The following is a 21351-nucleotide window of genomic DNA, read 5'->3' as shown; positions in this document are numbered from 1 at the left end:
AAAAAAGTACTGAGACAAAAGATCAACTTCACAGTAAAGTTTATAAATTTATAAATTTTATTATTTTATAATTTAGAAATTTTATTAAATTTATAATATTTATAAATAAGAATTTATAAATCATATGTTTATATAAATTGTTTGAAGTTAGAACATGGATTATAGCCTGTGAGGCTCTAAATGTTTAGTAAAATTGAGCACATGGGAGTCCTGTGCACCAGTCCTGGCAGTCCAGGGGTTAAGACTGTGCTTCCACTGCAGGGGGCATGAGTTTGATCCCTGGTGGGTAAACTAACACCCCACCATGCCGCACAGTGTGCCAAAATAAATAAATAAATAAAGAGTACATACAAACTTGTCTTTGGTATCCCGTTTTTCCACTTATCTATTGTTGCCTTGTTAGTCACCACAAAATCTAGTGGTAAACATTTAAAATCCTCATGGATTCAGTGGGTGTAAATATTCTGTCCACACACAGTTTTTGTGTGACACTGAATTATAGGATGGATCTTTGAGTGTTTACATGTGTCCCATTAGTTATGACTGTTTCCAGAGAGCTTATGTAGGAGCAACACATTACAAATTTTGGGGGGAAAAAATTAAGTATCCTGGAGTATTTTTTTGGATACATAATACTTTTGTTCTATAATGAGTGAGAATTTCTTAAACATTACAAATGATGACATAAATATACTAGCTTACAGATATGTACAATGTACTACTTTATGCTTCAAAAATGCAGGAAGGTGTATATGTGTGTATATATATTATAATTTTAGATCTAATGAACAATTCAGTGGGCCATATGGGCCCTATGGCGATGGCGTGTATCTTTTCAGGTTTCAAAGACCATCCTCAGTTTCAATGCTTTGCTATAAGAGCTCAACAGTACTCAGCAAAGCATTTATTCTCATGGTTATGATTTATTACAACAAAAGGATGCAGATTAAAATCAGTAACAGAGAACAGTGTGTAAGGCCAGGTCTAGAAGACACCAGGCAGAAGCTTCCTGTTGTTTCAATGAAGTCAATGGATTTTGTTTCCTGTTCTCAACAATGATTTGTAAGAACACATCTCGTGTGTGTGCTCAGTTGCTTCAGTTGTGTCCGACTCTTTGCAACCCTATGGACTGTAGCCCACCAGACCCCTCTGTCCATGGGATTCGCCAGGCAAGAATACTGGAGTGGGTTGTGCCCTCCTCCAGGGGATCTTCCTGACCTGGGGATCGAACCCGCGTCGCTTACATCTCCTTCATTGGCAGGCAGGTTCTTTGGTTCTTTACCACTAGCGCCACCTGGGAAGCCCAACAACACATCTCCGGTATTGCTAATTAGTGTCTAGGCTTTTTATTTGCAGTGGGTCACATAGGGAAGGCTGACTATATCAGTGGCTGACATTGGTGTCCAGCCTGTGGACAACTTCAGAAGTCAAGCAACTTCCAGAAGTTGCTACAATGTGGTTCAAGACCTCTAATATAAATCACATTGATAATATTAGTGAAGCTTAAGATAGTCTCAGTATCAAAGTTTCATATAGTCCAGAAGTTTATAGAGTTAAACCCATATGTCCCCCATCAGTCCTTTTTCTTGACCTTCAAGATAAATAATTCAAAAACTTTTATGTATATTCTTCCAACTTCCTGTGTCAGTACTCACATATGTAAATGTGTATTTGTATGAATTTGAGTTGAGGGCCCATGACTCAAACTGAGTGATTCTCTAGAAGACCTCACAGGACTCAAAAGAGCAATGTGTTATATTTCTCTCTTTGTAAGCTAGTGTGTTCCTTCAGGGTAAAAGAAAGTCTTACTTATAAAGGAATGCTTAATACATTGTCTGCCATAGGTACATACATATAGGCTGTAGGTGGTTTCCAGATTAAAGATTTAAGGATGTTCTCTGTTCTATTCCTCTTTTGTGAATGGATGAACATGTGAGTCTCAGAATGATTGAATAGAAGCATAGGCAGAAGACACCTGGCAGAAGCTTCCTGTTGTCTCAATGAAGTCATATGGATTTTGTTTCCTTTTCCCAACAAAGATTTGTAAGAACACATCTCATATGCTAGTTGCTTCAGTTTTAAATTTAAAAAAAATTGGCTTTTCCTACAAAGTAAAATGCAAAACTTGTTACACAGAAAGCAGTCAAATAGCTCATCATGGGAAAACTTACAGGAAAACTTCTGAGACATTCCTATTTATCTTCATAGTAGTAATCAATGATAATTCCTTTAGAATGAATAGGAATGTTCTATTACAGGGCTCGGTGTCATTCCAGGATGTGGCTGTGGTTTTCACCTAGGAGGAGTGGCAGCTACTGGACCCCCTTCAGAAGAACTTGTATCAAGATGTGATGCTGGAAAATTTTATCAACTTAGTATCAGTGGGTAAGAAGAGCATTCTGGGTACTGTAGGCACTGGACTGCCTTTTCTTTTTCAGGGACGAAAGGGGTGGAGTCTTACAACTGCCTTACTTTTCTAGACTTGAGTTTCATACATCAAAGATTTTAGTACTTTCTGGCCTCTTAGTTTCCTTCTCCCACTCCCAAAGCACAAGTCCTTTACTTGGCCAAGTTGCAATTTGTTCAACCCCTTAAATATAACTTTATTCTACAGAGGACTTGTATTTGGGTCTGTGGGTCCTCTGTAATTCCCCTTGAGTAGGGTATGATGTGCTGTGAAAGTGCTGCACTCAATATGCCAGCAACTTTGGAAAACTCAGCAGTGGCCACAGGACTGGAAAAGGTCAGTTTTCATTCCAATCCCAAAGAAAGGCAATGCCAAAGAATGCTCAAACTACCGCACAATTGCACTCATCTCACACGCTAGTAAAGTAATGCTCAAAATTCTTCAAGCCAGGCTTCAGCAATATGTGAACTGTGAACTTCCTGATGTTCAAGCTGGTTTTAGAAAAGGCAGAGGAACCAGAGATCAAATTGCCAACATCTGCTGGATCATGGAAAAAGCAAGAGAGTTCCAGAGAAACATCTATTTCTGCTTTATTGACTATGCCAAAGCCTTTGACTGTGTGGATCACAAGAAACTGTGGACAATTCTGAAAGAGATGGGAATACCAGACCACCTGATCTGCCTCTTGAGAAATTTGTATGCAGGTCAGGAAGCAACAGTTAGAACTGGACATGGAACAACAGACTGGTTCCAAATAGGAAAAGGAGTACATCAAGGCTGTATATTGTCACCCTGCTTATTTAACTTATATGCAGAGTACATCATGAGAAACGCTGGACTGGAAGAAGCACAAGCTGGAATCAAGATTGCGGGGAGAAATATCAATAACCTCAGATATGCAGATGACACCACCCTTATAGCAGAAAGTGAAGAGGAACTCAAAAGCCTCTTGATGAAAGTGAAAGTGGAGAGTGAAAAAGTTGGCTTAAAGCTCAACATTCAGAAAACGAAGATCATGGCATCCGGTCCCATTACTTCATGGGAAATAGATGGGGAAACAGTGGAAACAGTGTCAGACTTTATTTGTTGGGGCTCCAAAATCACTGCAGATGGTGACTGCAGCCATGAAATTAAAAGACGCTTACTCCTTGGAAGGAAAGTTATGACCAACCTAGACAGCATATTCAAAAGCAGAGACATTACTTTGCCAACAAAGGTCCGTCTAGTCAAGGCTATGGTTTTTCCTGTGGTCATGTATGGATGTGAGAGTTGGACTGTGAAGAAGGCTGAGCACCGAAGAATTGATGCTTTTGAACTGTGGTGTTGGAGAAGACTCTTAGAGTCCCTTGAACTGGAAGGAGATCCAACCAGTCCGTTCTGAAGGAGATCAGCCCTGGGATTTCTTTGGAAGGAATGATGCTAAAGCTGAAACTCCAGTACTTTGGCCACCTCATGCGAAGAGTTGACTCACTGGAAAAGACTCTGATGCTGGGAGGGATTGGGGGCAAGAGGAGAAGGGGACGACAGAGGATGAGATGGCTGTATGGCATCACTGACTTGATGGACATGAGTCTGGGTGAACTCCAGGAGTTGGTGATGGACAGGGAGGCCTGGCGTGCTGCGATTCATGGGGTCGTAAAGAGTCGGACACGACTGAGCGACTGAACTGAACTGAACTGAGGGTATGAATTACCAAAGCAAATGCATTCTACCAGTTGCAACAAGAAGCACCATGGATAACAGGAAAAAATCCAGAGTCAGACTCATCCTCGTAAGTGAAAAACCAGCTCCATGGGATAAATGGAAGTATCAATCTTTGTTGGCCAGAAAGAGGGAGGCACCTCAAAAATATCTGGAGAAATCTTCTTGAAATTTTTAAGCTCTCAATATGACTCAGAACAGCTGACCTGAGTTCCCACCTAACGTGAACATTGACTCCTTTTCTCTTTTTCTTGGCCATGCAGCATGGCTTGTGGAATCTTAGTTCCCTGACCACCAGGGATCCAACCTGGGCCCTTGGCAGTGAAAGTGCTGTGAGTTCACATTTTAATCTCTCCATGTTAGGTCTCCTGCATTGGCAGGTAGATTCTTCACCACTGAGCCACCTGGGAAACCTGTATTAGGTCTCTTTTGCCTGGTTTAAAACACACACACACACACACACACATTTCTTTATTTTAGATATTCTGATCAGATCCCTCTCTAGTCCATCTTGGAACTTGCTCTCCTAATTAATCTTTCTCTCTGTTATCCTCAGTGTACTTGCTTTCTCCTTGTCTCCATCTCCTCAATCCATGTTTATATTAATAGCTCTCTTTTCTTATATATTCAAGCATACATAAATTCTCCATGTTTATATTAATAGCTCTCTTTTCTTAAATATTCAAACATACATAAATTCTCCATTCTTCTCATTCTGTGTATCTCTCATGCCTCTCGTGCATGCATGCTAAGTTGCTTCAGTCATGTCCAACTCTTTGTGACCCCATAGACTGTAGCCTGCCAGGCCCCTCTGTCCATGGGATTCTCCAGGCAAGAATACTGAAGTTGGTTGCCATGCCCTTCTCCAGGGGATCTCCCGGACCCAAGGATCGAACCTGCATCTCCTGCATTGGCAGGTGAGTTCTTTACCTCTATCATCACCTGGGAAGATGATTGTAGTTTATTCCTTTTTTCTTTTCATCTTTAAATCTCCTTTTTACTTACAAATGTCACAGACTTTAGGTTTATACTCACAGTCTCCCTTCCTCTTTTCTCTTTGGCCTTTGCTGAGATTCTATTCCTTCTGTTACATGGTCATTGTGGATTCACTGGTCTGTTTCTAGAAGACACCAGGCAAGTTGATAATTACAGAGACTGGCACGAAGTAAACCATGGCAACCTGAAAACTATGGAGAGTCACCACAGAAATAATGCATTTGTAAAAGTATCTTCTCTGAGCTTAAACCTTGAAGTTTCTTTAGCACAAGTATCTCATATACCTGAAATACTTGGGAAATACTTGAAACCTAATCTAGAGTGTATTACTCAGAATAAAAGCTACACAAGAAATGAAGTGGGATTTAATCAATATGACAAGTTATTTCTTTATACTAAGCATGAGAAAATTCTTAATAGACAAAAATACGACAAATATAGTGAACGCATTAAAGCTTTCAGCCATAAGTCACAGCTTATTAAACACTGGAAAACTCAAATGGCAGAGAGACACTGCAGCTGCACTGACTGTGGGAAAGCCTCTTCCCAGAAGCCAGACCTCATTAAGCATCAGAGAGCACACACCAGAGAGAAACCCTACCGGTGCAGCAGGCGTCAGAAAGCTTTCAGCCGGAAGTCCCATCTCATTTTACACCAGAGAACCCACACAGGAGAGAAGCCCTATGAGTGCAACAAATGTGGGAAAGCTTTTACTGATAGTCATGCCTTAATAAGCACCAGAGAACTCACACAGGAGAGAAATGGTTTGAGTGCCGCATGTGTCAGAAAGGCTTCAGTGATGAGTCACAAGTCACATTACATCAAAAGAAGTCCTACAGATGTGATGAATGTCAGAAAAGCTTCAGCAATAAGTCACAGCTCATTATTCATCAGAGATCTCACACAGGAGAGAAACCCTATGGTTGCCATGAATGCAGAAAGACATTTCCCCTTAAGTTTAGCCTCATTTTACATCAAAAAACACATACAGGGGAAAAACCTTATGGATGCAGTGAATGTGAGAAAGCCTTCATCCAGAGATCTGAGCTCATCAGACATCAGAGAACTCACACAGGAGAGAAACCTTATCATTGCAGTGAGTGTGGAAAAGGCTTTAGCGTAAAGTCACTCCTCAACACTCACTGGAGAACTCATACAGGAGAGAAGCCCTATGGATGCAATGAATGTGGAAAAACATTCTCCATCAAATTTAGTCTCATCCTATACCAAAGAACTCATACGGGTGAGAAACCCCACGAATGCCATCAGTGTCAGAAGGCTTTCACCCAAAAGTCACATCTCACTATTCTTCAGAGGTCTCACACAGGAGAGAAACCCTACGAGTGCAGTGAATGCCATAAAGCCTTCAGCCGGAAGTTGTATCTCCTTATTCATCAGAGAATTCACTCTGGAGAGAAGCTTTATCAAGGCCATGAATGTGGGAAAACTTTATCCCACAAGTTTAGCCTCATCATTCATCAGAGAATCCATACAGGAGAGAAACCCTATGGATGCAGTGAATGTGGGAAAACTTTCCCTATGAAGTTTAGCATTGTTTTACATCAGAAAACACATATGGGAGAAAAACCCCATGAATGCCATGAGTGTCAAATCTTTTGCCCAGAAGTCACATCGTATTATACCTCAAAGAACTCACACAGGTGAGAAACATTACAGATGCAGTGAGTGCTGGAAAACTTTCTCCCACAAATTTAGCCTCATTTTACATCAGAAAACTCATCGAGAAGTCATGAAGAAAGTTAATATCCAAAAGTTGTCATTGAAAGGAAATAGCTCATTACACTCCAGAGTTTACATAGGAGTGAAACCTTAAGACTGAAGCAGATTTGGACACTTTCCAGATTCATACCATGTTACCTTTATCAGACAATGGTACTACATAGAATGCCAGACAGGAGGAAATATCTTTCCCAATAAATGTCAATTGAATGTAGGCTAGAGGGAACAAATAGGAACTTCTGTGTATGTATTAATGGTGGGGATGTTGTCAGTATGAAATTCAGCTACAGAGAATTGACATTTAGGGGGAAAGTCATGCTTTCATGGTATCATTTATGAGGGAATTCATTTCCTGTAATTTTGACATAATACACAGCATTACAGAAATTATTAAATATGTAAATAAATACAGTAGTTAGAAAACAAAGCAAAAATTATAGCAGAACCATGTGAAAATACCTAAGTGTTCTGTACCTATTTTAATACCATGATTTTTGTATTTGGGAATTGTGTATGTGAGCATTAACGATTGTGACTCCCTAGTTCATGTGCTTAAATGTCATAAAATTTTACCACAGAATATCTGCACTGAGTCTTTGTATCATCATAATGCTACATGAATTATAACTGAACTCATTATTTTAGTAAAAGAATCTTATGACTCAATATCTTGCCACCTCTACCATGCCCCAACTGTATGCTTTATTAGTAAGTGGGCCTGGAAATTTCTGAGTCTTTCTTGAGTAAAACTTTTGTTTTCATTGATCCAAAGATGGAAAAATTGTCCTGTGTATTAATAACGCTTAAGTGAAAATGCAGCACACAGTTGATTGCTTGACATATTTAAATGGAGAACTGGGCACATAAAATATTAGTGTATCATACAACCAAAGGTACCTTAGATTGGATGAAATACAGTAGAAATCATCATCTTTATAATAGTCTTTCTTCTAAACCAGCCAGATATTTAGGGTTTGAAGATGATGACTATTCATAGGTTTTATATACCCCCTTTGAATTCTGAACAGTTTGAGATAAAGTCCCTGGTATCAGAAGATAAAATTAAATATTAGCTTGAGTCCTGGTATTGCCTGATTGGATGTGTGGTTTGTTCCTAAGGACAAATAAAATATTTCCCCCATACAGCACAAGATGCACTTCCTTTTGAAAGAGTATAAACCAAACTTTACAGATGTTTTTATTAATCCCTTTCTAGAATGTAATACAAAATCTCATTTTTTTTTTTTTTTTATTAAATGGGAATTAAACTCTTAAGTTACAAGGAGCTTGACTCTGGTTTCCTTTTGAAGCACATTTTACATTAAAATAAAACACAAACCTCAAAGAACAATCCACAGACTGGGAGACTATATCTCAACACTTAACTGAAAAAGATGAAAACTTAGAGTGTATAAAGAACTCTTATGAATCTGTGGGTGCAGAAAAATTGGGATCATTAAGACAAAGAGGGTTGCTCACCATCTAGTTTTGACAGGGGGTAAGTTGTGACCCACTGCAGTTGCTGACAGTGCACTGAGAGGAATTTAAATGGTAAAACAACAGGCATTCTGTGCTTAGAATGCAAGTGAACAGGCAGGCAGGGCTCACAGATCGTTAGATGTATATCTCAGGAAGACTTTTAGTGACACTGGATTCTAGCATCTTCCCATACAGAGATAAACCTTAAAAAGATTAACTTGAGACATTTTTTTTTTCCTTTATGATTAGCAGTAAATCTTTTACCAAGATGTATGCCTAACTGCATGTATTTCCTATCCAGAAAGCATATATAAACGGGCTTCTCCCTTACCTTTTTGGGGCAATTTCCTCAGAGCTAATGTCATCCCAAAACTGGGTTCACCTCTTGGTGGGTCTCAAGCCAGTAGGCACACCCAAGCCAAAGAATGGAAGAAGGAAGGATTTATTACTTGCAGCAGGTAAGAACACCCAGGGATTTTTCCCAAAGCATTGGCTCCTGGGAACTGCAAAAGTGAAGAAGTTTTAAGCTAAGGGCACATGCACATTCATGAAGGGGCTTGAGCAGAGAATTTAGCATAAAATTGAGCAAAAGTTGAGTGTCCAGCTTTAGTAGAAGTCAGAGGGTCAAGATTATCAATTTGGTCCTTCACCTAGTGAAGTGAAAGTTTAGCTGCATAGTGGTGTCCAATTCTTTGCGACCCCATGGACTCTAGCCCACCAGTCTACATCAAATTCTCCAGGCAAGAATACTGGAGTGGGCTGCCATTCCCTTCTCCAGGGGATCTTCCTGACTCAGGGATCAAACCCATGTCTCCTATGGCTCCTGCATTGGCAGGTGGATTCTTTACCACTGCGTTACCTGGGAAGCCCCATTGTCCCCTTAACATCATTGATTACGGAGACTGTTCAAGGGCAAGAATTATGGCCAGGCTTAGATGACAAAACGGCTTAGGCTAAAATGGGTTCTCTCATATGTCAAGAAAGCCATGCCTGGTTCTCTTTCTCAGAGAAATCTCCCTAACCCATATACTTACACTAACTGGGTGGCTGTGGTCCTTAGCAAGAACCTGAATAAAACTTACAACTGTTATTTTGTGTGTTTTCCAGTCAACAGATCAATAAGAAAATAACAGAGTAAAAATCAGTAGGTAAATATCCATAGAAGAGATGATTCTGAATACCCAATTAACATGAAAAGACACTAAACTGCATTTTTAACTGAAAGCAGGCCCATTTTTGGACAGCCAATTCTCAGATATTACTTCTTTTATGTGAAAAATTATAGCAATTCCTGCTGGATAGGATAGTTTTAATAGTTTTGGGGGACATATCTGTAAAGTGACAGCTGACTGACGTACAGTATCCTAAAAATTTGTAAGGAACACTTGATTTGTCTCTGCCAAAGTATGACAGGATGGAAGGGGGCAGGGCACAGTCATTACAAGAATGACACAGCCATTGAAGATATGACAAACTGGTTAGAACCTACAAGGCTTTGACTAGCCTATACGACTTCCCATAGATCTTGAGCCTCATTATACACTCATTGTAGTACATTAACGGAGAAGGCGATGGCACCCCACTCCAGTACTCTTGCCTGGAAAATCTCATGGGCGGAGGAGCCTGGTAGGCTGCAGTCCATGGGGTCTCGAAGAGTTGGACATGACTGAGCGACTTCACTTTCACTTTTCACTTTCATGGTGGAGAAGGAAATGGCAACCCACTCCAGTGTTCTTGCCTGGAGAATCCCAGGGACGGGGGAGCCTGGTGGGCTGCCGTCTATGGGGTCGCACAGAGTCGGACACGACTGAAGCGACTTAGCAGCAGCAGTAGTACATTAATATGCTAAATAACACACCCACCAGTGCCAGGACAGTTTCAAGGTTGACCATTTTAAAAGATCAAAAAGTGGGTGGTGGCCCAATTCCTGAAAACTGCTTTTCCCCACAAATAGTTTAAATAATCCTCCCACTTGTTAGCCTATAAAATTATTCAACCCATAAAAACTAACAACCCTCTACCCCTAGGCTGCTCTCACTTGCCTAGGGCATGTGTATTTCTCTGAATAAACTCACTTTCACTTTACTATGGCTCACTCTCCTGAGACCTGGGATGTGACCATTCTCTTGCTCCTCCCTTCTCCTGTAACCATAGCCCACTGCTGCTACAGCTGGAAGAAGCTTGGACTAAGATGCACGATAGGGTGAGGGGTGAACAGAGAGAAGGGGACGTACATTAGTTCAGTTCAGTCGCTCAGTCGTGTCTGACTCTTTGCGACCCCATGAACTGCAGCATGCCAGGCTTCCCTGTCCATCACCAACTCCCGGAGTTTACCCAAACTCATGTCCATTGAGTCAGTGATGCCATCCAACCATCTCATCCTCTGTCATCCCCTTCTCCTGCCTTAAATCTTCCCCAACATCAGGGTCTTTTCAAGTGAGTCAGCTCTTCACATCAGGTGGCCGGACATTTTTGGCTGGACATTAAAAAGTGACAAAACAGCACAAAGATGCCCCAGAATTGTCTCCCAATAATCTTAGATGAAAGCAGAGGTGCTAAGGCCTTAATGATGTTGTCCCAGAAAGAATGGTTGTGTGTATTTTGAGACCTACCAGAATCCTGTGGGGCTTCCTGTTCATAGGAAAAAAGGCTTTGGGCTCCTTGACTTTCCAGGAGTTCAAAAGGGCAGATTCAAATAGTTTTTCTAATTAAGGAAGTAAGGGAACTCAGTAACAAAGGAAAAGCAGTCAAGAAATAATATTGCAGCAATAAAGCAGGGTCCTGGTTCTTCCTCCAAGGATACACATAACAATATACCTTTCAGCTTTTGGCTGAGCACAACATTCCTGGAACACTATCCATTACCTCACCACCAACCAAACAGAAGCAAGTCACATATCCTGTAGCCCCCACCCCAAATTTTGCCTTTAAAAACTCTTCCCCCAGATTTCCCTGGTGGTCTAGTGGATAAGAATCCTCCTGCCAATGCAGGGGACAATCCTTGGTCTGGGAGGATCTCCACATACCTGTGGGCCACAACCACTGAGCTGGCAAACTTCAACTACTGAAGCCCTTGCGCCTAGAGCTGTTGCTCTGCAACAAGAGAAGCTACCATAATGAGAAGCCCATGCACTGCAGTGAAGAACTGCCCCGACTCTGCCACTAGAGAAAGCCAGCACACAGCAACAAGGGCCCAATGCAGCCAAAAATTAATTAATTAAAAACAAACAGGGACTTCACTGGTGGTCCAGTGGTTAAGAGTCTGCCTTCCAACACGGGGGATGCAGTTTCGATCCCTGGTCAGGGAACTAAGAGCCCACGTGCTTCAACTAAGTGTGGTGACTAAGCTCCCATGCTGCAATGAAGATCCCACGTGCCTCAACTAAGATCTCATGCACCCAAATAAATATTTAAAAAACTCAAAAGAAACAAATACTCTTCCCTGAAAACCATCAGGGAGTTCAGGTTTTTTTTTAGCACAAGCCAACCTTCTCCTTCCTTGGCCCTGCAGTAAACCTCTCTCTGCTCCAAATTGCAACATTTTGGTTTGTCTGGCCTCACTCTGTATCTGGCTCATGAACTTGTGGTCAACAACCTGTGTCTCCTGCATTGCAGGCGGATTCTTGACCTCTTGAGCCATCAGGGAAGCCCCTGTATTGTCTTTAATTACACAAATGACTTATTGTCACATACTTGGTCTTTGTATGTACTTGGTCTTTGACGCTGGCTCTTGGGACAGAGTTCCTAAAACATCTGCAGTTTCCTGAGAAATACAGGAGTATCCTTTTTTTATTCATAACAAGCCCCTCTGAACTATCTGTGAGTGTATGCTAATGAGGTGACTCAGGACAGGTCCCTAGACAACTTTAAGACAGGAGCTGATCCCAGAAAGACCAAGCCTTGACTGGAATGTTGGGCTCTACCCTCTGATTTCAGTAGACAGGAAAGGAACTGGAGATTGAACTCTGTCACTAGTAGGCAGGGGTTTAATCAATCATTCCTGTGTAATAGAACCACCATAAAAACCCCAATGGGGTTCAGAGAACTTCCAAGGAGGCAGGCTGATCCCCGTGCTGGGAGGGTGACTCATCCCAACTCTGGGATGGGGAAAGAGGCCCTTGCACTCAGGACCTTTTTACACTTGACTCTCTTTACCTTTTCATGTGGGTGTTCATTAATATCCTTGATGAAAGTGAAAGTCGCTCAGTCGTGTCTGACTCTTTGCAACCCCATGAACCATACAGTTCATGGAATTCTCCAGGCCAGAATACTGGAGTGGGTAGCCTTTCCCTTTTCCAGGGGACCTTACCAACCCAGGGATTGAACCCAGGTCTCCCACATTGCGGGCGGATTCTTTACCCACTGAGCCACACACAGGAAGAAGCCCTATATCCTTGGTAATAAACTATAAAGGTAAGCATAACATTGTCCTCAGTTTTGTCAGTTGTTCTAGCAATTTATCTAACCTTAGCAGGGAAAGTACGGGAACCCCTGAGTTGTAGCCAAGCTGGACACAAATGCAGGGGAACCTGGGACTTTGGACTGGTGTCTGAACTGAAGGCACTCTTGTGATACTGAGCCCTTTAGCCTGTGGAGCCTGATGCTAACTCTGAGTTGTCAGTGTCAGATTAGGGTTGAAGCTGAAGACCAAATATTAGAACAAAAGATGTTCCTAGTGCTTTTACCACTTAGGAGACTACAAGGGTTTTAGGATCTCTAAGCCAACAACCAGGGATAGAAACCTCTATTATTTCACACCCTCCATTTTAGTAATAAGAGAAACACTCATATTACAAGGGACTGTGTTGTTACAGGGACCGCTGACACTGGAGGATGTGGCCGTGGATGTCACGTGGGAGGAGTGGCAGCTCCTGGCCCCTGCTCAGAAGGCCTTGTACCAGGACGTGATGCTAGAGGACTATAGCAACCTGGTGTCTGTGGGTGAGGACAGTGCCTTTTCTTTCTTCAGCTTCTGAAGGCTTTGTTGTGCCTGTCATGCTCTGAAGTGGTAGATTTTCGGTCTCATCTCTTGTCCCAGATGAGAAGGTATACTCTCTTTTCATTTTAGAGAAAAGCCTTTAATTTACAAACATACAAATTGTGTAGTCCCTAAAAAGCATACTGTTCTCAGCATCACTGATCCCTGGTGACATCTGATGAACCTGAGTCTTCTGGCATTTCCCATGAACAGGGTATCAAGTTAGCAAACCTGATGTACTCTCCAAGTTGGAATGAGAAGAACCACCATGGACCTTAGACGATGAAGTTCCTGGTCAACCCCATCCAGGTAGGTGAGAGAGAAGCAGCAAGATGGGCAAGGCTGAAGAAATCACCTTTCAGTTCCTTAGAGAAGGCATCCCAGTGGGGAGGGGTGCAGAGGACACAGAAACAGGCTCCATGTATCCCTCTCTCCATTTGAGAGCTCTTTTTCTGGGTGGGAATTTAAAGGAAAATATACCCCTTTATCTCTTCTTGGAAAGAATCCATTTATTTCTCCTTAGATGTCAACATTCCTCCCTGCCACACCCCACAGTCTTCCTTGGATTTTCAAATCTTCCCATACTTCATCATTTGTCAGAGTATGATTTTATGTTTCTTTCATGTCTCTTGATATGAAACTCCTCCTTCTGTGTCTTGCTTCTAAGAGGAAACTTTGAATTCATCATTATCTTCTGATGCATACACACGTTCCTGCCCCATTGGAAAGTATTTCCCCTTATGACATCCAGCCACACCTTGGAAGCCTTTATTCTCGTGGTGACATGGTCTCTTAATATGTATTTATGTTTGTTTTTCTTTTTTCCCACTCTGAGCTACTTCAAAGGTTCTGTTGTCATCCTCTGCTCTCATAGACTATAAAACCTTATTTATTTAAATGTGTTAAGCCCTTGTTCTCTGGCCCATGTCCCCTAACAATGTCTAATACACCTGCTGCTACCATATAGTTTACCTATCTCTATGGCAACTCCCAGTAAGTTCACACTTTTTGTGTGAGACACCAGAACCATCTTCCCTCCAAGAAAATCCCTTTCCAACATCCTTTCTGAAATTGAGATTCTGTTGTACTTCTGTACATCTTAAATCCTGACATTACCTTGAATCTTCTTTACCTTCTGTGTGTATGCACGTGTCATTTCCAGCTCTTTGCAACCCTATGGACTGTGGCCTGCCAGCCCCTTCTGTCCATGAGATTCTCCAGGCAAGAATACTGGAAGGGGGTGCCATTTCATTCTCCAGGGGATCCTCCTGGCCCAGGGATCAAACCTGCATCTCCCACATCTCCGGCATTGGCAGGCAGGTTCTTTACCACAAGCACCACCTGGGAAGCCCCTCTTTACCCTCTGTGCTCCTGCATTTAATACCTTTGCTGTTCCTATTCTTTGTTTCATTAGAGAAGATCTTTCTAAAATTTCTCATTCTGTTTGTTAGGCTAGGGAGCCTAAACAAAATCATAAAATCTCATTAGTGAGTCTTATCCTTCCTTCCAAATAAATCCTCATTTCTTCTATGTCTCATTACTTCCTTTGCTTCTTCAAACCATTGTCATGTTTGAACTGCCTACTTTATTCCTTATCTTGTTTATTGTTTCCTTTCCACCTGCAGAATATGGCTTCAATTTAAGTAAAGAATTTTTTTGTGTTTCTCCAATACCAGCACCATGTCTGGTTTGTGGATTAGCCATTTAATAAGGATGTGTTGAATGAATGTCTTTCACCATTTTGAAATTGGGTGTCCCTCCAGTCTCTGTGAGGTGATGCTAACAGTGATGGTATTTAACTGTCCCCAGGGCCTTATTTATAAAGCAAACAAATCTATATTTATTCATTGTGAATTTACTCTATTTTACACTGATGGCTGACATCTTTTGGGTTGTTTGGTGTTTTATATTATCGTGTTTTTAACCATTTCCAAGAGATTGGAGTTAGTGCTTAACGGATGCAGAGTTTTTCAGTTGGAGAAGATGGAAAAACAAAACAAAAAACTAGCGATGAAAGGTGCTGATGGTTGTACAACATTGTGATTATACTTAATATCACAGAACTGTACATTTAAAAATGGTTAAGGGACTTCCCTGGTGGTCGAGTAGTAGGACTCTGCTTCCACTGCAGGGAGCATGGGTTCAATCCCTCGTCAGGGAACTAAGATCTTGCATGGCCCAGCCCTGCCAAAACCATTAAAACAGTAAAATTTATTTTATATATATTTAACTATAATTTTGAGAAGTTTTTTAAAGATAAGGTAATTTTATGCTTGGAATTTCTTTTCTATTTGATATCTTGGGTTTTTCATTAAAAAGCCAGCTCACCCCAAGGTATTTTTGAAATAGTTTTATTCCATCTGATGCTCATAAAGTGTTCATTGTTATCTTTCCTAGACATTAAGGAAGTGGATGATCATGTGCAGTTGCACTGGCAAAACCAAAATATGCTTAAGTGTCATGAACAGAATGCATTTGGGAATATTATTCATCAGAGCAGACGTTGTTTTCCTTTAAGGCCAAATTATGATGTATTTGATTTACACAGGAAAACTCTGAAATCATATCTAGATGTAACTAACCAGAAAAAAAGCTGCAACAAAAAGGAGCCTGCTGAGTTTAATGGGGATGGGAGATCCTTGCTCCATGCTCATCATGAACAAACTCATACTGAAATTGAACATCAGGAAATACACAAAACAGAGAACACCCATGAATGTACTGAATATGGGAAAGCCTTCCTCAAGAAGTCTCAGCTCAGTGAACATAAAATAATTCTCACACAGGAAAGAAACCCCATGGATGTAGTCTGTGTGGGAAAACCTTCTTCAAGAAGTTCAAGCTCACTGAACATCAGCGAACTTACAAAGGAGAGAAACCCCATGAGTGTTGTGAGTGTGGAAGAGCCTTCCTCAGGGAATTTTAGCTTACTGAACATCAGAAGATGCATACGGGAAATAAACCCCATGTATGCAGTATATGTGGAAAAGCATTCTACAGAAAGTTCAAGCTAACTGAGCACCAGAGAACTCATACAGGAGAGAAAGCCTACAAATGTACTGAATGTGGAAAAGCCTTCTTTAGGAAGGCAGAGCTCACTATACACCAACAAAACAAAACAGGAGAAAAACCCCATGTATGCAGTGAGTGTGGAAAAGCTTTCTCCAGAAAAGCACAGCTCTTTCTGGATCAGAAAATTCAGACAGGAGAGAAATCTTATATATGCAGTGAGTGTGGGAAAGGTTTCACACAGAAGGGCAATCTCCTCATACATCAACTAACTCACACTGGAGAGAAACCCTATGGATGCACTGAATGTGGTAAGGCCTTCAGTCAGAAGGCATGCCTCATAGCACATCAGTGATACCATACGGGAAAGACTTCCTTTGTATGTGCTGACCATGAAAAATCTTGTTTGCAGAAATCAGGACTCATTAAACCTCAGAGAATTCATATAAGAGAGAAACCTTATGTGTGCAGCGACTGTAGGAAAGCCTTCACCACAAAGACAATGCTCATTGTCCATCAAAGAACTCACATGGGAGAGAGGCCCTATGGATGCAACGAGTGTGGGAGAGCTTTCTCCCACATGTCTGGTTAAACACAAGAGGACACACACGAGAGAGAAATAAGTAGATTCTGTGAAGGTGGAATACTCTTTCACAAAGGGTCACGGCTTCTTAGATACTAGTGAACTCTTGCAGGGGAAAAACTCTGTTAATATAGTGACTGTGCAGATGCCTTCTGTGACCCCTCAGACATCATTACTCATCAGTGAACTCCTAGCAGGTAGGAATGTAGTCCCGATGGAACAGCCAGCTGCCAGATGATCACCCTCAGGAGATAACAGAGAGTTTGTGCAGGAGAGAAAGGTTTATGGATGCTATGAATGTGGTTATGCCTTCAGTGGTCAATTACATCTTATTTTATGTCATGAAAAATATATAGGAAAAAAACTGGTACATTCTATATGGAAAAGCCTTGGGCCATAATGTATAGCTGCTTGCATGGTTATATGTAAACAGGAAACCTGTGAATGCAGAAGTTAGAAAAGCTGTGTTTTGGAAGAAATACCCTGTCATCAGTGATTACCATTGGTCATAGGTAAGCTTATAGTGGGTAAAAAATATGAGAGTGGTAAAACCCTTGCCCCCAGTAGGTATTACATACTCGAGAGAAACTGTTGGAAGGCAGTGAATGTGGCAAGGTTTTCAGTGGTACATTCTGCCTCATCCATCAGCTGGTGAAATCATACACAAAACACTGTGAACATACTACTTGACGAGTATCTTAATTAGTTCTTGTGATGCAAAGCCTGTGAAAATGAGGGGTATTTGAGAGCTTTATGTACCATTTCCCACTTTAATGCATTACATAATATACCTGATACATATTTTTGGACAGGAAACCTGGAACCATATTCTTAGGTACTATGCTTAAAAGTGAAAATGTTAGTCACTCAGTCATGTCTGACTCTTTGTGACCCCATGGACTGTACCTGCCAAGCTCCTCTGTCCATGGAATTCTCAAGACAAGAATACTGGAGTAGGTTGCCATTCCATTTGCCAGGGGTTTGACCCAGGGATCGAACTAGGGTCTCCTGTATTGCTGGCAGATTCTTTCCTGTCTGAGCAACCAGGGAAGCCTGGTTACTATGCTTATGTTTCCATAATTTTAAGGAGATAATCTACCTCACATCACTGGTTATATTCATTTCTTATACATTCATTTCTCCCAACTGAAAAAAAATTATCTTCAACGCCCACCCAGTATATGATAATTAGCTGCTACATTTCTTTGACTCTAAATTTATTTAAATATTATTTCAGAAAATTGGGTTTTCTAATAAGAAAAATGAATATTAAGGTCATAAATGCAACTTAATGTCCTTGAATGAGCTTAACTTCAACTGATAAATAAGACCAAGCATTATACAATAAAGGTCACCTTAAACGTAGTTTTTTTGGAGAAGGCAATGGCACCCCACTCCAGTACTTTTGCCTGGAAAATCCCATGGACAGAGGAGCCTGGTGGGCTGCAGTCCATGGGGTCGCTAAGAGTCGGATACAACTGAGCGATTTCACTTTCACTTTTCACTTTCATGCATTGGAGAAGGAAATGGCAACCCACTCCAGTGTTCTTGCCTGGAGAATCCCAGGGGCAGGGGAGCCTGGTGGGCTGCCGTCTATGGGTCGCACAGAGTCGGACCCAACTGAAGCGACTTAGCGGCAAATGTAGTTTTTAAGATTTTCTAGACTTGAAAAGGTAGTGAAATGGTTTGCAAAGTGAACTGAAAGCCCAAAAACAATTAGTAATTTAAACCTATAAATTACATAATAAAATACATTGCAACACAGACCTTGTTTTTTTTTTTTTTCCTTAAAACATGAAAAGATGGGCAATCTGAACACAAATTAAGATTGCTTCTCTCCTAGCTCTCCCCTTCTCTGGTTATCCAGATTATTCTCAGAATCCTGGGAATATGAAAGTCTACACTGGTTAACTCAGCTGCATTCTTCCTTCTGGACATAGTTCCCTAACCCTATCTTTTGCCTCACTGATGGGATGGAAACCGATACCAGGAAGAAAGGTGGGTGGTTCCATTTCCTCCTAACTCAGGCACTCTTGAATCTAACATGTTTGGGAGTCATATGAGGAAGAGAGAAGTAGATTTTGTAGAATCAACTTTGGCCTGTTACCTCATTCTCCACTGAGCTGGAGAGACTGAATCAGATTGGGAATGAGTCGAGGAGCCCTGCAAGAGTGGGCCGAATCTGGTTCTAGACTGGAATACTACAGGCCTTTAACCAATCTGGCAAATGTTTTCCGAATCTCTATAATCATTGAGCTGTAGCCAGGGGTAATGTCAGTAGTGACTGGCATAAGGTTCAGGCCAAGTCTACTGCTGGAAAACTGGGTTTGAGGAAGGGCATGATGTCAGGTCCCTTAGGGAGAAGCTAGCAGTAGAGGCATGTAAGTAGATGAGGTATCTTAATGGCATTGTAAATGTTCTTTAAAAACTAACACATGAAAAAAAAAAAAAAAAAAACTAACACATGATGTGAAAACTTAAGACTCACTTGGAGTGAACATCTCAATTGTTTTCTTAAGGGTTTTAATGTGAAATATATGAAGATCTTAGGTCATACATAAACATTCCTGTATTACACTGCTCTGGTGGCCATACTGAAATACCAGCATAGGTGGCTTAAACAGAAATTAATATTCTCATAGTTCCAGAGACTAGAAGTCCAAAGTCAAGGTTCCAGCAGATACAACTGGAGTACAGCCCCACCCTTACAACTTCATTTAACCTGAATTACTTACCGTAGGAGTCCCATCTCCAAATAGAGCCACAGTGGGTTTCAGGGCTTCAGCATGTGAATCTGATGGGACACAAACATTCAGTCCTTAAAATTCCACCACTGGCCCTGTCCCCTCCAATCACGCCCCTCTTGCATGCAAAATACATACATTTCATCCCAATAGCCCCCTGGATTAACTCTAATCCAGGACTTCCCTGGTGGTTCAGTGGTTAAGAATCTACCTGCCAATGCAAGGGAAATGGGTTTGACCCTTGGTCCAGAAGATTCCACATGCCTATGGCAACTAAGCCTGTGCACCACAACTACTGAGCCCACATACTGCAACTAGATAAAGCCCCTGCCCAACAAGGAAGACCCAACACAGCCAAAAACAAATACCTTAAAAAAAAAAAAAAAAGTCTTTATCCAAAGTCTCATCTGAGCCAAATATAGGTGAGACCTGATGTACAATTCACCCTGAGGAAAATTCCTCTCCATCTTTGGACCCGTGAAACCAGGTAAGTTATTTTCTTCAAAAATACAATGGTGGGACAGAGGTATGATACATACTTCCATTATAAGACAGATAAATCATAAGGAAAAAAGAGTGACTGGTCCCAAGCAAGTCCAAAAGCTAGAAAAACAAATTCCATTAAATCTTAGGCTAATGTCTTTGGTTCACTGCTCTGCCCTCCAGGCGCTGTAGATCACATTGTAGGTGGGAATCAAAACTCTTGCTATAATGAGGAAGACAAACCAACAACTTTCCTTTTACATTCTGCACACCAGTACTGAGACAGGCTGGGACCCAGGACACTTCACTGCAGTGCCTGCCCCTAGACAAACAGCCCATCCAGAATACAGAGGAACTATAAGGGACTAAAAATAACTGCCTGGCATAGGCAATAGGAGCAAATTATGAACAAGATACACAAAGACCCAAACCCAACTGCTACTTCTGAGGTACTGTGAGCAAAAGCAGGATCCTATGTGTGTTCCCTGCAAACAGCCCTAAAAGGAATGGGCAGACCACCCAAGCCACCCCTCCCCTGGACCTGCCCTACCCTCACACCATTTAATGGACCAGTTCACCACCTGCCCCGTAGCAAGCAAGGGTACCTGTTACTTGTTTTCACTTCCTCCTGCTACAGCACCAGGCCCAATAAAGCATTGCCTGAATTTATCTGGCCTCTTACCAATTTCTATTGGCTAGAATCCAAGACCCTGGTCAGTAACAGAATGTACAGCTCAATGAAACCATGTTATCTTTCCTGCATTTATACCTTTTGTATTTCCAGCACCCAGATCCCTGTTTGCCACAGAGGATGCATTTTATAAACATCTGCTGGGTCAATAAATAAATAACCCCTTTAGCTTGAACGTTCTCTGAACCAAGTTCTATAATTAAAGGGTTGTTGTTTAGTCGCTACATCGTGTCCGACTCTTTTGCGACCCCATGGACTGTATAGCCCTCCAGGAGCCTCTCTGTCCATGGGATTTCACAGGCAAGAATACTGGAGGGGGTTGCCATTTCCTTTTCTGACCTTCCTGACTTAGGGAGCGGTGCTTCATCAGTTGCGTCACAATACTCAACAGAATCACTTCCCTCAGAGCTTTTGATTCAAGTATTTCTCACCTTTGTGCAAGTAAAACCTTACCCCATCTTTGGCTCACCCCACTGTCGAAGGGAGAACCATGCTTCTCCTCTGGCTTTGCCCCTGATCAAAAGTGTTTCCCATTTCCCT

The 21351-nt window shown here is 41.5% G+C and overlaps 2 protein-coding genes and 1 pseudogene across 5 annotated transcripts in view; 2 read left to right on the top strand and 1 right to left on the bottom strand.

Annotated features, from left to right (window-relative positions):
* LOC129631722 (zinc finger protein 432-like) overlaps positions 1-21351 on the bottom strand; it is a 58180-nt gene that overhangs the window by 36127 nt on the left and 702 nt on the right. For all 4 annotated transcript variants that reach the window (XM_055552932.1, XM_055552933.1, XM_055552934.1 and 1 more), the window contains exon 2: positions 19629-19687. The gene's annotated coding sequence lies outside the window, so the exon portion shown is untranslated. The remainder of the gene's footprint in view (positions 1-19628; positions 19688-21351) is intronic.
* Positions 5863-6878, top strand: LOC129631753 (zinc finger protein 182-like). Its single transcript, XM_055552987.1, has one exon. It carries the CDS (start codon positions 5882-5884, stop codon positions 6767-6769), a length of 888 nt encoding a protein of 295 aa, XP_055408962.1. The 5' UTR covers positions 5863-5881; the 3' UTR covers positions 6770-6878.
* Positions 10515-17131, top strand: LOC129630708 (zinc finger protein 649-like; annotated as a pseudogene).

This window comes from Bubalus kerabau, chromosome 17 (genome assembly GCF_029407905.1).
Source record: "Bubalus kerabau isolate K-KA32 ecotype Philippines breed swamp buffalo chromosome 17, PCC_UOA_SB_1v2, whole genome shotgun sequence".
NCBI lineage: Eukaryota > Metazoa > Chordata > Mammalia > Artiodactyla > Bovidae > Bubalus > Bubalus kerabau.
The sequence above is the reverse complement of the archived record's forward strand: the minus strand, read 5'-3'. Positions and strand labels throughout refer to the sequence as shown.